This window comes from Schistocerca gregaria, chromosome 11, assembly GCF_023897955.1.
Source record: "Schistocerca gregaria isolate iqSchGreg1 chromosome 11, iqSchGreg1.2, whole genome shotgun sequence".
NCBI classification, from domain to species: Eukaryota; Metazoa; Arthropoda; class Insecta; order Orthoptera; family Acrididae; genus Schistocerca; species Schistocerca gregaria.
Window position 1 is genome coordinate 97,524,326 of NC_064930.1, and position 22,135 is coordinate 97,546,460.

At 43.2% G+C, this 22,135-nt stretch overlaps 1 protein-coding gene across 1 annotated transcript in view; it reads right to left on the minus strand.

Moving 5' to 3' along the window:
* LOC126295226 (DEAD-box helicase Dbp80-like) overlaps positions 1–22,135 on the minus strand; it is a 123,734-nt gene that overhangs the window by 36,946 nt on the left and 64,653 nt on the right. The window contains exon 6 of the mRNA XM_049987571.1: positions 5,196–5,373. Coding sequence (XP_049843528.1) covers positions 5,196–5,373 — 178 coding nt within the window. The remainder of the gene's footprint in view (positions 1–5,195; positions 5,374–22,135) is intronic.

Consider the following 22,135-nt stretch of genomic DNA (forward strand, 5'->3'; position numbering starts at 1 on the left):
GGCTGCCACCGCGAGTTCCTTGGGCTGAGAGCTCTTCTTGGGTTTCTCACGCCGTTCCTTGGGTCGCACCGGCTGGGAGGGCTTCACTGATTCAGTCCCCGGGACGGAGGAGGATGGTGAAGCCCTACGACCAGCTGATTGCGGGCACTTACGCCATTGTCGGTCGTCAGGCTTCTCGCTGGCAGAAACTTGGGGAGGGAGGGACCCAAGGGACCCCTTGCGAGTGTGAGAAGCCGAAGAAGTTAGACACTTCTCCGGCTTAGAAGTGGGGACGGACGTCCCCGATGGGTGGGATGGTGTTGCTCCTGATGTAGGTGGCGCAGGAGCAACCCGGTGGGTAGAGCCCCCCACTGGCGAGGGGGCAGGAGGAGTTTTACTACTCGTCGACCCGGCCACAATTGGAGAAACAGACGGGGCTAGCACAGGTGTTGTAGCAGCAGCGTAGGAAGATGTCATTCTCACAGGATGGAGTCGGTCGTATTTCCTCTTGGCCTCAGTATAGGTTAGTCGGTCCAGGGTCTTGTATTCCATGATTTTACGCTCTTTCTGGAAAATTCGGCAGTCTGGCGAGCAAGGTGAATGGTGCTCCCCGCAGTTGACACAGATGGGAGGCGGGGCACATGCAGTATTGGGATGTGATGGGCATCCGCAATCTCGACATGTGAGGCTGGAGGTGCAGCGAGAAGACATATGGCCGAACTTCCAGCACTTAAAGCACCGCATCGGGGGAGGGATATAGGGCTTAACGTCACATCGGTAGACCATCACCTTGACTTTTTCCGGTAATGTATCCCCTTCGAAGGCCAAGATGAAGGCACCAGTAGCAATCTGATTTTCCTTCGGACCCCGATGAACGCTCCGGACGAAATGTACACCTCGGCGCTCTAAATTGGCGCGCAGCTCTTCATCAGACTGCAAAAGAAGATCCCTGTGGTAAATAACTCCCTGGAACATATTTAAACTCTTATGGGGTGAGATCGTAACGGCAACATCCTCCAACTTGTCACAAGCGAGTAACCGTCGTGACTGGGCAGAGGATGCCGTTTGTATCAGGACTGACCCAGAGCGCATTTTTGACAAGCCCTCCACCTCCACAAACTTGTCCTCTAAATGCTCGACGAAGAACTGAGGCTTTGTGGAGAGAAAAGACTCCCCATCAACCCTCGTACAATCTAAGAAGCGGGGCGAATAACTGCTACTGCCATCCTGAGACTTACGTTCCTCCCATGGTGTGGCCAGGGAGGGGAACGTTTTCTGATCGTACTTCTGAGCGTTAAACTGAGCCCAAGAACGCTTAGAGACTGCTGGCGGCTGGCCACCAGTGAGAGACTATGTACCACACTTCATTGCGAGTCATCCGCCCTGATGCCACCCACTCCGACCAAGGGCCCTCCCAACGGGCGCCACCCAGCCACGGCAAGAGCCACCTGGCAGGATGGCCGTTGCCGGGAGTCCCGATACCCCAGGAGGATAGTCATCTACTCCTTGGCATACGTGGGGAGTTAACGGCGCAGGCATCAGTAGAGCGATCCCTGTGTTGTCAGGGGGCTACAACCAACAGGGTAAATGGAGGCCCCACCACAACGGACTGGCTACCGTGCTGGATGTTAGGTAACATGTGGTCCATGGTCGCCGTCGGTGCAGAAAGAGGCACTGCACAGTGCAAGGTGTTATCTGCACGTAGAAAAAGAGTCATGCCCAAGAGATGGAGAGCAGACAGGACTGCAGTTCAACGGTGTATAAGCTGACGAAAGGTCTGATCGCAAGATGGACACAATGCACCAAGTAAGGCGCTCTTACCCAATCGGCTTGCTCTTCGGAAAATTTTGAGAGATGGAGGTCAAACCCAACAGGGGACCATCATATAAGGCCGAAAAGTTTGAGACTCCTTTTAGTCGCCTCTTACGACAGGCAGGAATACTGCGGGCCTATTCTAACCCCCGAACCCGCAGGGGGAAAATTAGCAAATAACCTTATAAACAGAGATGGTGGTTTTTGTTTATATTCTGCATGGAATCCTGCTCTCCCTCGTCACAAAATGGGGGGGATGGAGTTACAGAGATCTCACCCGCTGATTATTAATTTCACTGGCAGTACTTCAGACACTGTTTATGTTTGGTTTATGACAGTGATGTTTTAAATTAGCTTGTTCAGCATATACTTGCAGCAGTTATGCCTTTAAAGTGGCAGGGTGAGCTCTTGTTGAAATATCAGTGGTTGTTGACGACGTCACCCAGCTGTTTCCACAGGTCTGCAAGCATGCACATTCCCCATTTGACAAATACTCGGGCACCCTATCACACCTTGAGCAGCCCACTAAATTACTATGTTAAGCTTATGAAACGTGTCACACTACTTTTAACTGTGGGTGAAACACGGCAAATAACATCCCCCCAGTATGGTACCTACATGCAATCTGATCATTAATTAAGGACTTCAGCAGTATATTACAGGCCTGAACAAAACCTTGACACGTCTCCTCACCCATCTCAAGCCACTACCAAAGCTGTTGGCGATGTTACATTGTATTATCATTACATTTCCATCGGTGACTCACTATTTGTCCAGTGTACTCCTGTAACTAACATACCTAACACTTTGCAGACCAAGTGTGGAATGACCTTTAGTTTGAAGGTCACATCAGAGGAATGAAACAGATACAATTAAACTGAAGGCTGTGAAACTGCCAGGAAGGAACAACAATAACACAACTGGACAAAACAGTAAACTTTTAGCACTGATGTGTCATTCACAAGGTGATTATCAGATTGTTACTGACGGATTTTGATGAGTCTTAGGTATGTTGTGGAGGGACCTGTCCCATATACCAACCTAGCAGATTTTACGCAAAATTAGGTGATGGAGTTACCGCTACCTCACCCTGGAAAATTGACATTGAGGTTTTATGCACAGTTCCTATGCCTGCACCATTAGCCAGATTTACATGAAGTGAGCACAGCACAGCTGTTAAGGTTCACAGATACCATGCTGTTGGTAAGGGTTCAAATTGTGCCCATATATTGTCTTTCCAATTTCAACATTGAGAATATGATTAAATATAATATACGATGTCCATGAGAAACAGCAGACAACAAGAAGCAAGGTCATGTTCAGCAGATGCCAAACACTGACAAAATATTCAGAATTTTAACTATGAAGCATAAATGGAATACACATTTAAAGGACACATGCTTTAACGGTCGATTTATTAATGAAATTATTATGGCAAAAAATGTCTATTTTCGAATAATTTTGCATGATTAAATGATATTCTGTATGACTGCAGAGTATGGAAAGAGGCACAATTTGAACACTTGCTGCCAGTGTGATGGATCTAAACTTCAGCCATTGTGTTACATTTATTTGAACATGACAGGTAAAGGCAATATTCATAAAATACAACATCGATTTTCTCGGAAACTACGGGCCATCGTCACATGAAAATCCACTGGCCAGATATTTGGGGCAGGTCCCTCTATAACATACCTAAAACTCATTAAAATCAATGAGTAATGGGTCTGATGGTTTCCTTATCAGACAGAACTGATGTTGAGATAACTACTTCATGCAACGGTGAAACTCATAATGTGCCACACAAACAAAATTTAACATAAGGCAAATGAACGCTATACAAAGCTGTTTCTATTTAATAGGTTTTTGGTTTCATACCTTAGATGGGTAGACCACATAACTAATGAGGAGGTATTGAATAGAATTGGGGAGAAGAGGAGTTTGTGGCACAAATTGAGAAGAAGAAGGGACCGGTTGGTAGGACATGTTCTGAGGCATCAAGAAATCACAAATTTAGCATTGGAGGGCAGTGTGGAGGGTAAAAATCACATAGGGAGACCAAGAGAGAAATACACTAAGCAGATTCAGAAGGATGTAGGTTGCAGTAAGTACTGGGAGATGAAGAAGCTTGCACAGGATAGAGTAGCATGGAGAGCTGCATCAAACCAGTCTCAAGACTGAAGACCACAACAACAACAACAACAACAACAACAACAACAACAACAACCTTTACACTGAGATTCTCTCTTTATGTATTTGTTGCACAGGACTGATTTATAATAGGGTTTCACCTTTGAAACTCACTGAGACTGAAGAAATAAGGCAATATTATTATTTTTTAAATACCCGACTTGGCAAATTTTATCACACAGTTCAGGATACAACATCGTTATTAGAGTGAGATTTTTACTCTCCAGTGGAGTGTAGGCTGATATGAAACTTCCTGGCAGATTAAAACTGTGTGACGAACCGAGACTCGAACTCGGGACCTTTGCCTTTCGCGGGCGAGTGCTCTACCATGTGAGCTGCTCAAGCATGACTGAAGACCCGTCGTCATAGCTTCAATTCTGCCAGTACCTCAATTCCAACCTTCCAAACTCCACAGGAGCTCTCCTGCGAACCTTGCAGAACTAGCACTCCTGGAACATTGTTATTGGTTTCTGTTGAAAGACTATTTTGATGCACCTCTGAAGTTATTCTATCCTGTCAAAGCTGCTGTGCTATCAAAGAGGCCCCTTCTCTGAATAACAACAGCATTCTACAACCATTTGACCCTGCTTATTGTAGTCAACCGTGGTCTCCTCCTACAATTTTTATCCCCCCCCCCCCCCCCAACTTTCCTTCATTTCCAAACTGACAATTCCTTGATGCCTCAGACTATGTCCTATTTACAGATCCCTTCTTTCAATCAAGTTGTCCCAAAAATTTATTTATTCCCCATTTGATTTCAGTATCCCATTAGTTTCTCGGTCTACCCATCTAATCTCCAGCATTGCTATGTAGCACCAGATTTCGAGAGCTTCTATTCTCTTCTTGCCCCAACTTTTTGGTGCCACATTTTACTTTTGTACAAATCTAGATCCACACAAATAAGTACAAAAGCTACACCCACAAAATATCTTCAATCTTTAAATTTAAAGACAATGGCAGATGATTTTTTTCCCTGCTGTGCTAATCTGCATTTTTCATCCTTTCTAGTTCAGCCCATGCCAGTTATTTCGCTGACCAAATGGCAAAAGCTCACTACCCAGCTGTTTTGTACTTCCTGAGCACACAAGCTCACAGTACAGCCCGTACCGTTGCGGCACATACAACTACGGCAGACAGAAAATGCACTGTTCTCTCTCTGCACTTCCTGCCACACCACCAGACGTGCAGTCCTCACAGCTGCGGCACTCACTCACTTGTGTATCCGGAAGCTCTGGTCCTGGTGGCCCTGGGTGGCGATCATGATGTCCGCCTCGTCCAACACGAACACCGAAACGAGGCCCAGGTCGAAGAATTTGAACTTCACCCCCCAGTCCAGCACTTTGCCAGGTGTCCCGATGATTATGTGCTCCGTGATTTTCGTGCCCCTGGGAACTGAATAATGATGGCAGTTTGTAATTCCACTAATGTCAGGTCACACTTACTGCAACAGTAAAGAGTTGCAGACAAGTCAGTATAAAATATTTACAAACTTAATATTCTCCAGACATGTGAAGTAGAACTGAATTTTGAGTCACTGGAAATGAAGTTCAATAACAGCAACTAACTGTAATAGCTAACTCAACTTGTAAAGGTCTGTACTAGTTATGTTGTAATGTTCACTGTTCAAGTGTTGCTGGATTCAAGTTTCAATAAAGTTCACAGTGAAGGTTTCCATGAAGAAGGTTCAAAACAATTTCAGAGTGAAGGAGACAACCCACCAAACAGGAGATGAATTAAGTAGTTGGCAGAGACAGAAAAACTGGACAAGTGGAAGTAGGACTCGCACACCAACAGTTCCCAAAAAAATTAATTATCCATTCCAGGAATCAAGAATTGCAACAAACATTTCCCGTTTATGATATTGATAGGGACAATATATCAGTCCCAGGAATTCCAATAGCTTATCAAAATCTCTACAATAGTTCATGAGACTAGCCCGGACATCCAAAAAGGAGTGGGTGGGGGGGGGGACTTCAATTTGTATCTGTTGAGAGAAAAACCTTGTAAAATGTTTTTATTCGCTTACTAAAACATAGTTACACCTTACATTTTACATTTCCATCCAGTAATATTTTTTATTGTGCTTTTGACCGATGATAAATGCACCAAGCTCTATTTTTATGAGATATTATTACAATTTAACAATTTTCAGATTTTTTTCTTTTACTTTGACTGTGAAACCGTTTTCTCAACACATTTTACAGTTCTAAGTCAACGGGACGTAACCTCTAGGTTGAGATGGGGCCTGCGAATATCAAAATGTGTGACATAAATGGTCATACAGTTTGACTGCATTAACTTTGAAGTTTAAATGTTTTACACGGCCAAGGGACCATAGGCCTTAGTGACATAAATTTCATCTTGGTACATCATCTTGTTCCTAAGAAAAACTGCTCATAACAGACAGACAGATTTTAATTTCAATATATTCACCTGGTGACATGCGACACTTACACAAAAACCTCATTCTCATTTAGGATTGGATTTTTCTATTTAGGTTCTTGTCTCAACTGTTAACTGAAAATCACAGGTTCCGAAATTCGATTACATACTATTTTGCCCTAATTTTTCTGTACAAAATGATACAGCACCGATTGATTAACCTACTAATTACAAAATTGAAAATGGAAACTAATTATAAATGGAATATTAACAATATAAGGAAAACATATACTGCTACTGAATGTAAAGATGACACGTTAAGTTTCAGACAGGCACAATGAAAGCACACAGTCCAAGCTGCACAAGATGGCAGTCTGTGTGTGTGTGTGTGTGTGTGTGTGTGTGTGTGTGTGTGTGTGTGTGTGTGTGTGTTTCCTTCTCAGATAAAGGCTTTGGCCAAAAGCTAAAGTGTGTCTTTTCATTGTGGCCGTCTGCAACTTAATGTTTCATCTTTATGATGAGCAACACTATCTTTTCCTTATATTGATAACTTACTAATCAATAATTTCATGTAAATCACTATGATATGCAATATGATGCCCATATATGTAAATGAGGGGATTAACACTGCAGAAAAAAATTGTGCATCTATTTTTCTTAATTTCTATAAATCAAAATCATGTTTTTCCGTGCAGTTCATTATAATAGTAAAATCCATCCCAGCTGAATTTCGGAAATAATATAGTTTTCAAAACAGCTGTCTGTTCTTATCGTCATATATAACTAGTTGGACATAACCAAACATACCCAATTCGCGATTTAAAAGGACAGAAGTAACATTTATGTCGGACACACACTCACTGTTGTCTCGCACTACAATTATCCACGTTCTATAAGTGACATTATAAGTTCCAAAACTGCAAAACTCAAGAATTTTAATACATAATTATTTTCAATGATTTCATCAATCTAATTTAATGGGCCTTTTTAAGTGAACTGTGATGTGATCAGCAAGTACTGTGAACTATCATTGTCATCGGATCGAGCTGTTGTTAAACTCAGCAATTCTTGTGATGGTCCCCACTTAGAGTAACTGTCTTTAACTGGAACAGTAACAAGTGCGACCAACAGCTTTTTTTTTTTTTGCCACAACTGAAAGCTTTGCCTCTGCGATTGTGTGTGCTGCTTAGAGACTTTCTTTAATTACTGTTTGTACTGTAAAATCTCGTCACCGTAATTAACAACCAAATTTCACAAGGAATAAAAATGTGTGTGTTACTTCCACCTAAAATACGGGGTTGGGTACATCTCTCAGCAAACACCATCCCACACTCACACAAACTTTCAGCTTCGATGTTATGAAGTTTTTATTCTTTTTTGCGTGCTTGCTTCACAACTCATGCTTCTGCTATTACGCTAGTTGTCTCCTTTATTTCTAAATTATACACTACTGACCATTAAAATTGCTACACCAGGAAGAAATGCATATGGTAAACAGGTATTCATTGGACAAATATACTGTACTAGAACTGGCATGTGATAGCATTTTCATGCAATTTGGGTGCATAGATCCTGAGAAATCAGTACCCAGAACAACCACCTCTAGCCGTAATAACAGCCTTAATACGCCTGGGCACTGATTCAAACAGAGCGTGTACAGGTACAGCTGCCCATGCAGCTTCAACATGATACCACACTTCATCAAAAGTAGTGACTGGCATATTGTGACGAGCCAGACGTTTTCAATTGGTGAAAGATCTGGAGAATGTGCTGGCGAGGGCAACAGTCTAACATTTTCTGCATCCAGAAAAGCCCGTACAGGACCTGCAACATGCAGTCATACGTTATCCTACTGAAATGTAGGGTTTAGCAGGGATCAAATGGAGGGTAAATCCACGGGTCATAAAACATCTGAAATGTAACGTCCACTGTTCAAAGTGCTGTCAATGGGAACAAGAGGTGACCGAGACGTGTAACCAATGGCAACCACATACCATCACGCCGGGCGATAGGACAGTATGACGATGAGGAATACACGGTGCCAAAATGCGCTCACCGCAATGTCACCAAAAACGGATGCGACCATCTTGATGCTGTAAACAGAACATGCATTCATCCGAAAAAATGACGATTTGCCATTCGTGCACCCAGGTTCGTTCTCGAGTACACCATTGCAGGTGCTCCTGTCTGTCATGCAGTGTCAAGAGTAACCGCAGCCACAGTCTCTGAGCTGATAGTCCGTGCTGCTGCAAATGTCATCGAACTGTTCGTGCAGATGGTTGTTGTCTTGCAAACATCCCCATCTGTTGACTCAGGCATCGAGACATGGCTGCACAATCCGTTACAGCCATGTGGATAAGATGCCTGTCATCTCGACTGCTAGTGATACGAGGCCGTTGGGATCCAGCATGGCATTCCGTATTACCCGCCTGAACCCACCAATTCCATATTCTGCTAACAGTCATCGGATCTCAACCAACGCGAACAGCAATGTCGCGATACAATAAACTGCAATTGCGATAGGCTACAATCCGACCTTTATCAAAGTTGGAAATGTTATGGTACGCATTTCTCCTCCTTACACGATGCATCACAACAATGTTTAACCAGGAAATGCTGGTCATCTGCTGTTTGTGTATGAGAAATCGGTTGGAAACTTTCCTCATGTCAGCACGTTTTAGGAGTCGCCACCGGCGCCAACCTTGTGTGAATGCTCTGAAAAGCTAATCATTTACGTATCACAGCATCTTTCTATCGGTTACATTTGGCATCTGTAGCACATCATCTTCGTGGTGTAGCAATTTTAATGGCTAGTAGTGTATAAAGACAATATTCAGTAACTTTTGGTTTTTACTAGCACTTATTTGATAACAAATTTAATCAGTAGATGCTTTTCTGAACCCTAAGACCATGTAACAATTCTATCTCTTACTGAAATAATAATTTGCTGCCCCAAGGTGAATTCCAGTCGGAGACATTACAAAGGTACGGTTACAACAAATCACCTTTATTAGGAGGCAAGTGTTACTCATAGTCAAAAACTTGGATCACTCGTTATTACTGACAATACACTGATGGGGGGAAAAAAATTGCTACACCAAAAGGTAATTAATGTAGAGTACTGAAATTTCGGGAATACATTGTCAAGGTAACATATTTACTTGATCAACATTGCTACATCACAGATTAATGCGAGCACCAGATAAGCCACTGCATATGTGAAATGCTGGCACGCTAATACCGTTATAATTGCTAAAACGTTGAATGCAAGCATGCAAAGGAGCATACATTGTGTTGCATGGGTGCCAGATTTCAGTTTGTGGGATGGAGTTGCACGCCTATTGCACTCGGTCAGTCAATACAGGGACAGTTAATGCTAGTTCTGGATGATGGTGTTGTCATCCGAAGATGTTCCACATGTGCCAAACTGGAGACAGATCTAGTGATTAAGCAAGCCAATGCGACATATCTACACACTGTACAGCATGTTGGGTTACGATAGTGGTATGTGAACAAGCATTATTCTGTTGGAAATTACTGCCCTGAATGCTGTTCACGAATGGCAGCACGACAGGTCAAATCACCAAACTGACACACAAATTTGCAGTCAGGGTGAGTGGGATAATCACGAGAGTGCTTCTGTTGTCATACAAAATCGCACCCCTGACCGTAACTACAGTGTGTCTAGCACACAGACAGACTGGCTGCAGGCTCTCAATTGACCTCCTCCTAACACACACACATGGCCATCACTGGCACCAAACCAAAACCAGCTTTCTCCACAAAACGCAACAGATGTCCAACCTGCCTCCAACGAGCTCTCGCTTGACACCAGTGAATCTGCAAATGGCAGTCGTTTGGGGTCGGTGGGATGCACACTGTTGGGCATCTGGCTCAGAGTTCTCCTTGAAGTAACTGATTCGTAATAGTTGATTGTGTCACTATGGTGCCAACTGCAGCTCAAATTGCTGCTGCAGGTACAGTGCAAATATGCCAGAGCTATACGCTGCACACGATGGTCTTCCCTCTTGGTAGTGCCGTGTGCCCGTCCAGAATCTGGTCGTCTTGTAACAATACATTCACAAGACCACCAACTATGTACAGTGGCTACATTCCTGCAAAGTCTTTCTGCAATATTGCACAAGTAATATCCAGCGCCTCGTAGTCCTATTATACAAACTCATTCAAACTGTGTGAGGGTGTTGATAATAGCACCTCTGTTGCCTCACAGATATTCTTGGCGAACATCAACTCCCCATATCCAGTCTCTAAGCTAACTAGCGAGCACAGCTGTTGATAACATGTATTTAAGCAAACCTGACCTGCACCCTCACAGTGTCGCTAATAGCACAACTTTCGATCCGTTACGAGGTGCATTCAAGTTCTAAGGCCTCTGATTTTTTTTCTCCTGACTGGTAAGAGATAGAAACATGCGCATTGTTTTAAAATGAGGCCGCATTCATTGTCAATATGTCCCAGAGATGGCAGCACCGTACGGCAGATGGAATTTTACCGCCAGCGGCGAGAATGAGAACAGTTTTAAATACTTAAAATGGCGACGTTTTCCTTACTTAAACAGCGTGCAATCATTCGTTTTCTGAATTTGCATGGTGTGAAACCAGTTGAAATTCATCGACAGTTGAAGGAGATACGTGGTGATGGGGTTACGGATGTGTCGAAAGTGCGTTCATGGGTGCGACAGTTTAATGAAGGCAGAACATCGTGTCACAACAAACCAAAACAACCTCGGGCTCGCACAAGCCGGTCTAACGACACAATCAAGAAAGTGGAGAGAATTGTTTTGGGGGATCGCCGAATGTCTGTTGAACAGATCGCCTTCAGAGTTGGCATTTCTGTGGGTTCTGTGCACACAATCCTGCATGACGACCTGAAAATGCGAAAAGTGTCATCCAGGAGGGTGCCACAAATGCTGACGGACGACCACACGGCTGCCCGTGTGGCATGTTGCCAAGCGATGTTGACGCGCAACGACAGCACGAATGGGACTTTCTTTTCGTCGGTTGTGACAATAGATGAGACGTGGCTGCCATTATTCAATCCAGAAACAAAGCGCCAGTCAGCTCAATGGAAGCACACATATTCACCGCCACCAAAAAAATTTCGAGTAACCGCCAGTGCTGAAAAAATGATGGTGTCCATGTTCTGGGACAGTGAAGGCGCAATCCTTACCCATTGCGTTCCAAAGGGCACTACGGTAACAGGTGCATCCTACGAAAATGTTTTGAAGAACAAATTCCTTCCTGCACTGCAACAAAAACGGGCGTGAATGGCTGCGCGTGTGCTGTTTCACCGAGATAACGCACCTGCACATCGAACTAACGTTACGCAACAGTTTCTTCGTGATAACAACTTTGAAATGATTCCTCGTGCTCCCTACTCACCTGACCCGGCTCCTAGTGACTTTTGAGTTTTTTCAACAATGCAAGACACTCTCCGTGGCCGCACATTCACCAGCCGTGCTGCTGTTGCCTCAGCGATTTTCCAGTGGTCAAAACAGACTCCCAAAGAAGCCTTCGCCGCTGCTATGGAATCGTGGTATCAGCGTAGTGCAAAATGTGTATGTCTGCAGGGCGATTACGTCGAGGAGTAATGAGAGTTTCACCGATTTCGGGTGAGAAAAAAAATTGAGTCCTTAGAACTTTAATGCACATCGTACATAGTATCTGACAATGTAATGTGACAGCTGCTGTCACTATAAATTACAAGCATTCAATACTAGATAGCGTGATACAAAGTGCCGACTTGCTAACATCGACGGCGTGGGCGCCTGTCAGTCTGATGCTGCTTACAGTGCCGGACGCACACGCGACCCTTAGCGGCGCGTCTTAATCAAGTTGTGCATTCCTAGGAAAATTTTATAATGTACAAATATATTTTTATCTTTAACACGAGCACTGTTGATCTAAACCATTTTGTAACTATTTACACTATGTAAATATGCTTTCTTTGTCCACTGTACCGTAGCAGTTAGCTATGGCGTAATTTTATTACGTATGTTTAATTTAATAATTTTTATATTATTCCAAAACTCTGTTATAGGTAATGTAATTTTTTTTTTACTTCTGATGAAGGCTGCCTTAGAGCAGTTGAAACCTAGGTAAAGTTGAAAATTTTTTACCTGTGCAACCAAATAGCTGTATTTTCAAGTAATATTATAAAAATGGCACAAGTCTTACATGAATGGCACAAAATCTGGATAGACATCGTCTTTCAGGTGTAGAAATAAGTCCTACCAACTTTCATTTATGTCATATAACTCCTTGGTGTTGTAACTTTCTCTACCATCAGCGTAATTGAGTGCAAATCCCACCTCTCTTGTTTCATGGTTCTATGTATGGTCCAAGTTTGAGGATATTTATGTAAATACTTAAAAAATTTCTTACATAGGCTTATTACAAATAGTTTGTGCAAACAATTTTAGTTACTACAGTAACATAGACCTTGTATCACCAAATAATTCCTATGTCGTTATAATACAAATACAGTCATACTGTTTATTTAGCAGAATTTAAGCAGTGTTAATTACTATACTTTTTGTATAAGCAAGAACTTTATGAATACAATAACTTCCAAATTATTGCAGTTAAGGTAAATTCAAACGTTTCTACAATCACAAGACCTAGAACTTTAAATTGTTTCTGTAAGAATTTATTAGAGAGAACAAGTTTCTTCAACCCCATGGTTTTATGAAATTTTAAATATAATGTTGTTCTGATGAACATAAATTCTCATCAAAACAAACTGCATTATAGCTGTTTTCAAATGTTTCTTTACAAAGGAAAACCAGGATAATTGGCCCAATTTAATCCTTGTACCACTGAAAAGACGAATGAAATAAATATTAGTACAAGTGGTGCTGAGAAACAGCTGAAATCATTAAAATTGAACAAAGTTCCAGGGCCCGATGAAATCTTCCTCAGATTCTATACTGAATTTGCGGCTGAGTAAGCACCTCTTCAAACTATAACCTATTGTAGATCCCTCTAACATAAAACTCTGCCCGTTCTTGGGAGGGGAAAAAAATAAAAAAGCACAGGTCTCACCTGTCTACAAGAAGGGTAGCAGAAACGATCGACAAAACTACCATCAAATATCTTGACATCAATTTTTTGTAGAATCTTAGAACATATTCTTGCTCAAATATAACGAGGTTCTTTAACGGAACGACCTCCACAATGCCAACCAGCACGGATTCCGAAAACATCGATCGTATGATACCCAACTCGCACTTCTCTTACATGACATACTGAAGGCAATCAGCTAGATGCAGTATTTCTTGACTTAGTATGACACCTATGCTCATTGTTAAAAGTATGATCATATGGGGTATCAAGGGAAATTTGTGATGATTGAGAACTTTCTGGCAGGGAAGACGCAGCATGTTATTCTGGATGGAGAGTCATCGCCAGATATAGGAGTAACTTCAATTGTACCCCACGGAAAAGTATTGGGACCTTTGCTGTTAATGTCATATTAGTTGAAGACAATATTAATAGCAATGTCAGCCTTTCTGCAGATGATCCACTTATCTGTAATGAGGTACTATATAAAGAAGCTGTACAAATATTCAGTCAGGTTTTAATCAGATTGCAAAGTTTGGTAACTTGTTTTAAATGTTCAGAAATGTAAAACTGTGCACTTCACCAAATGAAAAAAGATAATATCTTACGACTATAATATTAATAAGTCACTGTTGGTATCAGCCAACTCTTACAAATACCTGGGTGTAACACTTTGTAAGGATATGAAGTGGAATGATAACATAGACTCAGTCACGGGTAAAGCTTAGCAATCACTCATGTGACTGGTTCTAGAATAATGCTAAAGTGAGTGGGACCTGTAACAAATAGGACTAATGGGGGATACTAAATGTATACAAAGAAGGGCTGCATGAATGGCCACAGGATTGCGTTGCAGGGATACTGAAGGAACTGAACAGCAAGAAATGACGATAAATGTGAACTATCCCGAGAAAGTCTAAAAGTTTCAAGAACCAGGTTTAAATGATGACTCCAGGAATATGCTACAACTCCCTAAGTATCGCTCACATTGGGATCATGATGTTAAGACTAGAATAGTTAATGCATGCGTGCGCGCACGCACGCACGCACACTCAATCAATCAATCAATCAATCAATCAATCAATCAATCAATCAATCAATCAAATCATTCTTCCCGCACTCCATATGAAGAAACCCTAGTAATTGGTACAAAGGGATGTACCCTCTGTTATGACCTCATAGTGGATTGCAGAGTATAGGTGTAGATAAAAATTCTTTTGTAGCATTTTCTGTTCACATGTTGACATAACAGGTTATCTTAAATGATCACTTTTATGTCACATATCATAAAAGACCTTATGCACTTGTACCTCTTTACTTCCAAAACATTGAACATGATGAAGTAGGTTATCTGTTTTCTCTATGATGCATTATTATTGATTGTTAACAATCAAGGTATCATTAAATTGGTATTTAGAGTTCCAACAAAACATTTATGTTATGCTGCATGAACTCCATGCCACTTGTGACTTACAACAGTGAAACAAAATAAGAAAGACTACTGTTCAATGCGTTACCACATTATGGAAAATATTTCACACTACCCAGGTCACTTCACTTGTCACATACCACAAAAGGGTTAATACATAATATAAAACATAAAGCAGCAGTATAACCCTGTCTAGTAACCGTAATCCGACACGACCAGGACGTGCAGGCCAACTGGCCAAGGGCGTCTATGGTGAGTTGCCAAAACACACAGCGAGACAACAGCTACGGATGGATACAGCACAATGTAAAGTCCGAAGAGTGAATCAAACTGAGCCAGATCAGGAACCAAAAACGATGGGCGCGACATGCAGTACCAGAATGCAGTTGGAACACACCTGATTTCTGAGCCCCTGCACTGCCAGCTTTGTAGGGCCCCTCCTGAGTGCCGACTGGCTGGCATAACGGACATGGCCCACGCACAATGCTGTGGCCATGAGAGCAGCACTCGCAAGTTATAAGAGAGCCACCTAGCAGCCGTCATCTATGTCCACGTCTTCTGGCGGGCTGTCCTAATTGCTGGACCAGGATACCAGACCTCCCCCCGCCCCCAAATGGACACTTAATGTCTAAAGAGCCCTGACTGATGATGTTTCGGGAGATGAAAAGGTGGTGTCCTGTCAGTGGAGGCCACGATCTGGGAGAAGGAACACACGACTTTGGGCACTGCGCTGGGGAACAGCAGTGTGGGGGGTAACCGTGGAGCAGACAGAGGCTGTGGTGACGCTCAACCTCCCCACCCACACCTAAAGGTGCTGATGATGGCGTCCTGGAGCTACATGGTACTCTTGAGGTGGAGGGGTGTCTGAGAATGGGGACCAACTCAAGAGCAATCCACTGCTGGAGGGTTATGCTGGAGATTAAGACAGAGTCAGTTCATGTGCTGTCACTCCAAACCTTTCGTGGTATCTACTATCATAAGGGGGCCACCAATGAGTGGCCACTACCATAATAGCTGCCACCCTTGAGGGTTTTACCCTATAGGAATGTGCCCAAACAGCCAAGCCAGGAGGGTATTGTCCAGCATGTCAGGTCTGCGGTTCCTTGAGCCATGGAGCCAGAAGATGGAGAGTTCTGCTGGGCTGTAGCCACGGTTAGGGGTGGACCTTTAGGGGTTCAGGAACATCGTGAGTGCTGCTGTCATGGTAGATGCACTCACAACATTCCACATTTGTTGCTTAAATAAACACATCACCTGCTGCATTTCGCCATCAGAGAAGGGTTGAAACGGAGGGCTACATAGGCATTTGATGCCATTCGCATTGCAGAACTGTGCGAAGGCCGTAGCTGTGAATTGGGGCCCAGTGTCTGTTACGAAGGTGCAGGGAAGCCCTTCAGTGTGAGAATCTGTAGAATGGCAGTGAGTGGCAGTAGTAGTGGTGGATGCCATGCTGATAATGTAGGGATAGTTTGAATAAGCGTCGACGATAAGAAGTCACATTCAGTCACGGAGGGGGCCAGCAAAATGTAGATGAATGTGATCGCAAGGGTGACTGGGATTAGACCAGGGGGCGTAGGACTGAGGTGGAACAGCCTGATGATGTGCACAGGCAGCACAGCGGCACACCATAACCTCCACATGTCCTGGTCTGGTGACAAGAGCTTTCACCCGTGACATACCCCAGTGCCCGCAATGGTGGAGTACCAAGACGCGAGTGCGGAAGGTAGTCGGGATGACAACAAGGTGAGTACCTGCCTCCGTATCTGGCAGCAGCACACTGGAGATGATGGGCAAACGATGAGAGATGCGAGCCCAGGCCCAGAGCTCGATAAATAAGTGGATCACCCACAGAGTACATAATTTCCAACATGCCATAAGACAGGGTCGTGGCACGTGTCCACTGTATTTTGAGTAGTGGTAATGAGAAACACATCCAAGGTGCATTGTCGTTCCATGTCAATGCGAAAACAGGAGAGCGTAAGTTTGTCAAACGCTCGGTCTGGTCCTGAGGGTAAATGTGAGAGGGCATTTGCGTTTGCATGTTGTGTGGATGGTCTGCAACAAGGGGAAGCCAGATTCTAAACAAGTACATATGACAGTAACTGCACTGGGCAGGCATCAGTGTTTTTGATACACAGGCGACAGACTGCTCTGTACCATCATCATTACGGTGTGCCAGCACTACACCAATGCCACAAAGAGAAGCACCCGCAGCCAAAACAAGGGGACGTGACCGGGAAAAGGGTACAGAACATTCAATGCACTTCAGCCGTGTGAAGGCCTGCTCATAGGCTGCCAACCTCTGACACAAAACACCTTTCTTCCGCAACTGATTGAGGGGTTACATGACGTGTTCTGTCTGTGGAAGGAACTTAGAATAATGATTCACTTTTCCAAAAAAAAAAAAAGAGAGAGAGAGAGAGAGAGAGAGAGAGAGAGAGAGAGAGAGAGGGGGGGGGGGGGGGCCAGCAATGCCAGAAGATTTTGGGGCAAGGAAAGAGCCGACAGCAGAAATATTATGGTCAGTGGGCAGAATCTCATCTTTGGTGAGCAAGGGGCCTAGTTAGTCTGCTTGTTCCTGGAAAAACTGGCATTTGTGCCAACAGCATTTTAACTCTGCAGCACACAATGTAGGAAAGAGGATACGGAGGTTACACAGGAGGTTTTGGCGTGTAGTACTCCAGACATTTAAGTCATCATGGCAGTAGGTGCAAGATGGGATGGACATTGTTAACTGTTCTAGGTATCTCTGGAAGATAGCTAGAGCAGACTAGCTTCCAAAAGGCAAACACTTGTATCTGTATAAGCGAAACAGCGTATCGATGATAACAATGTATTACAATTTCTCATCTAGTAGAATCTGTAAGTAACCCTCAGCAAAGCCTATTTTGGAAAATAGCTATGAAAGGAGGTTCTCTCGATGGGGGTACGGAATAGGTTTCCACCGGAGCTTGGGCATTGATCGTCGACTTAAAATCTCCACAAAGCTGGAGAGCACCATTCGGCTTCTGGAGCACGACCAGGGGTGTAGTCCAAGCACTAATTTTAACCGGTTCTATGACCCCAGCATTGTGAAGGCAACCAAGTTCATGCTCAACAGCCATCTGTAAGGAAACGGAAGAAGCTGTGCTCAACAGAAATTTGGCACCGCACCTAGACATAAGGAAATGTGAGTCTCAAAATTCAAGGCACACCCCAGGCCAGGCTCAGACAGACACACGAAAGAAGCAAAAAGGTCACCATGTTCATGGACGGGGGCTGTGTCTGAGAAGACCTGAACTTCATCCACAATAGAGAACTTTAAAAGAGAGAAAGCATCCAGGCCGAAAATGTTGCCATACTGTCACTATATGCAACCACCTTGCGAGAGGGCAGGACCAATGCCAGGTAACCCAGATGAGTTTATCACAAAACTGACCAGGGTAACAGTCACTTCCATGTCGACTTGGAAACGAATGGCCTGACAAGCAATCGTGAGATCAATCAAAAACTTGGGGGCACAGTAATTGCCCCGGGAAACGATGGCCGCAAGTTCGTGCACAGACCTGTGACCCAAGTTAGGAGTGGGGTTAGAGTTACCCGACAGTTGACGGCAGACAATTCGGAGATGTCCACCCTTGGCACAATAGGTGCTGTGCACCCAACAATCAGGGCAGTCTGCCCACTGTTGCAGTGATAAGTCACGGCTACGCCATCAGGATAAAGGCTTGTGAGAATTCCATCCCCAGGGCCGTGGTTGAGCTACAGCAATCTGGGGGCAGGCCATAAAAAGTTCATTTGCTTCCCACGCGATCTCAATATAGTGCACGATTTTCATTATGTCATCCAACGAAGGAGGGTTGAAGTGCAAACCCCTGATCGGGAGCCAACTGGACCACTACGTCACGGACTATGGAATCGACATATGAGGTTTTGCAAGATGGGATGGCCCAAGTAAAATCATGTTGTTGACGACACAGACCTGGCATATCAGTAACCCACAGTCAATAAGACTAGCCCACTTGCTTGTGGTACTGATGGAAATCTAGGTGCTGTGCAACCATGTGGAACTATTGTGACTAACAGATCGACAGCAATGAACACATAATGACTGCAACTGGATTTGAGAGGGGAGCCAACTTCTTAAGTAAAAAAAAATGTCTCCGGGGAAGTCCAGAAAGGAAGAGCAAATGTTGCAGAGCGTCATCAAAAACTCAAAATGTGGCGAAATGCTGTTTCAGCTGTTGCAAATGTGTGTCTCGATCCTCCTTGGTATCGTTAAATGGCGGAAATATGGGTGGGCGGGACTCCATCTGGGAGGTGACCACAGTCGTGGCAGATTGTGAACCTTGTACCGGTAATCGGTATGACAGCAGCTGAATTTCCTTATGCAAAAGATCCATTTGCTGCTGGAATTGCTAATGGAACTGTTGTTGCAACTAATGCTGCAGGAGCAGCTTTTGCTGTTGCTCTTCCATGAGCTGTCCAAGTTTCACGTCCATAATGCACTGGTGACATCCCATCCTTGTCGCCAACTCTAGTAAGCAGAATCCAACACAACGAGGAAATACAGGCCGACCGGCCAACAGCGGCAGTGGTGAATTGCCAAAAAACACAAAAACAACAGCTATGGACGGATATGGAGGAATGGAAAATCCGATGACTGAACCACATCGACAGCCTAGAAGTCACAAAATCAGGAACCAAAGAGCTTAGGTACAATGTACAATACAAGAGCACATTCAGAGCACAACTGACTTTTGAGCCCCTGGACTGCATGCTTCACAGAGACCCCATGAGCACCAATAGGTTGGACGGCAAGCAAAATCTAACATTCCAACGGTTTGGGGACTCGCTACAATCAACCCCATGGTACCATACAAGCAGCTTATTTGCCACAAAAGTAAAGGCCTAGCCATATTATTTGTACTGTACGATCACATCTGCAAAACACAAGTAACATTTGAACATCAATACTAACCACTAATAACAAAAGTTTACATTTATGCCATAAATGAAATGTAGATTCAAATGAGTGTGTTCTTAATTGCAAAAATAGGAACACCTGATATTTGTCAATTACAACGCCAGCTACCACTAATGGGGAACAATGCTTTGAATAAAACACATATTTTGGTGTAGAATCCAAATATGCAATAAACATTGGTGTGGCAGGCAGGAGGAGCTCCCTTTTGAAAATGCAGAACCTTCCAAAAAAACTCTCACAACCTTCCGAAAAACTCCCGGTCTATTATCAGTTTTCTCGTGGATGAAAATATTTGCAGGTTTTTCCTGAACTATGAGAGTCTAGAATGTAATACACGTTTATTCAAATGTGACCGATTTTGATCATTACATAATCGTGCAGCAGTGCATTGGGTTCTAGATTGTTGTAATTATTTTCAAAAACCATAGCTGGAACACTGATACCACCAACAATGTTTATTTTTTTTTTTTTTGTTGGGGGGGGGGGGGGGGGGGGGGATGAAGAAGAAGTAGTCTGATCTGTTTAGGGACAAAAATTGAAGGAATTAAAGTCAACTGTCTGGCCTTTGCAGATGACTGTGCAATATTCTCAGAAAGCCCAGAGAAAGGGACTTCCCAGACCATCAGATCAGCTTCCTGCAAAGGATTGCCAGCAGAACAGGGCTGAGGATCACTACAGACTTGTGATAAATGGCAAATATGGACCAAATTTCCTTGAAACACTCATAGATCAGATTATAATGGCAAATAAATTCAAGTCCCTTGGTTATACCATACCAGAAAATGGACTACAAAAAGCTGTGATAGGTGATCAGATCTCAAAAATGGAGACAGCATATGGTCTGACAAACTTTTACAACAAAAAGGACATATCCTATGACATCAAACTAAAACACTATAATACCGTGTATGCCTGTATGCCTGTGAATCCCTCTCAAACAAAAAGCTAGAGAAATTGGAGATGCTGGAAAGGAGAATCCTATCAAATATCATGAATGCAATCTAGAATGAAGCCAGCTACGAACTTCGGAGCAACAAAGAAGCCAAGCAGAATGTGGAGAAGATTTCTCCAAAACCGTCAGGATAAGGGTGCCAGAATTTCTTGGGTACTGTACAGAATGGGCAAACATATACTATTCGAACATTTGATTACTTTTGGAACAAGAAGTGCACCACAATGTGGATTAAAGAAGCCCAGAAATACATTGAGAGGTCCAAAGCCCCAGAAGCCCTCATGTTAGAATGGGACATGTTTTAAACAGAATACAAAGTCTGGACGGGTTTCGAGGAAGGAAAAAAAAAAAAGTGTTGAAGTGTTGTAGCATGATCTTAAGTGGTCAATTTGCAGATAAAAACATTAATACAAGCCTGCAATTTTTTCAGATTTCTCAAAAACAGATTTCTAGAATCAGTTTGTAATTCTGATTCTGAAAGTTTCTGTCACTTTGTTTTACCACATCCAAATTTTTCATAAGAAGATCTCATTAGTTAAAGATTTAAGAAATTGAAGCACAAATATTGAAACAAAATTTCAATTATTGTCTATATTTTCATAGTGTTTGTTTTATCTTTTTTAGGTATATGAGGTCTGGTCCAAAAATTCCAGAACTTTGCCCACAAGATTTTTCTACGCTTACCTTTTAATTACTGTGTATGCCCTCCTTCGAAATACTCTCCTCCACAATTGATACACCACTCCCAGCACAGTTTTCACTCCCTGAAGTCTCAGTACACCTCTTGCTGGACTGCACAAAGTGTCGTCTGCAAATTTTCTTTATCTCATCTATTGTTGCAAATCTTTGTCCTTTCAATGGGATTTTCAACTTTGGAAATAAAGAATGGTCTGCAGGGGCAAGGTCTGGAGAGTACAGAGGATGAGGCAGCATAGGGATTTCATTTCTTGGGCAATAGTAACGCACGAACAGGAATGAATGTGCAGGTGTGGTGTTATGGGGAAGAGCCACGAATTGTATCGTCACATTTCAAGCAGTTTCCTTCTCCTATTTCGTAGCAGGTGTCACAACACGTCCCAACAGAACCATCAATTAACAGTTCGCCCTTGTGGCACGAATTCATGATGAACTAATTCTTCAAAATCAACAGCATGGCTTTGAAATTTGAACTGACCTGCCGAGCTTCTTTTAGTCTCTGAGAACCTTTCCTGACTCACTGATGACTGAATCTTGTTCTCAACATCACAACAGTAGACCCACCATCGCCACCAGTAACGATTCTCTTAAGGAACATCTCATTTTCATTTGTGCGATATAAAAGCTCTTCACAGACTGTGACTCAA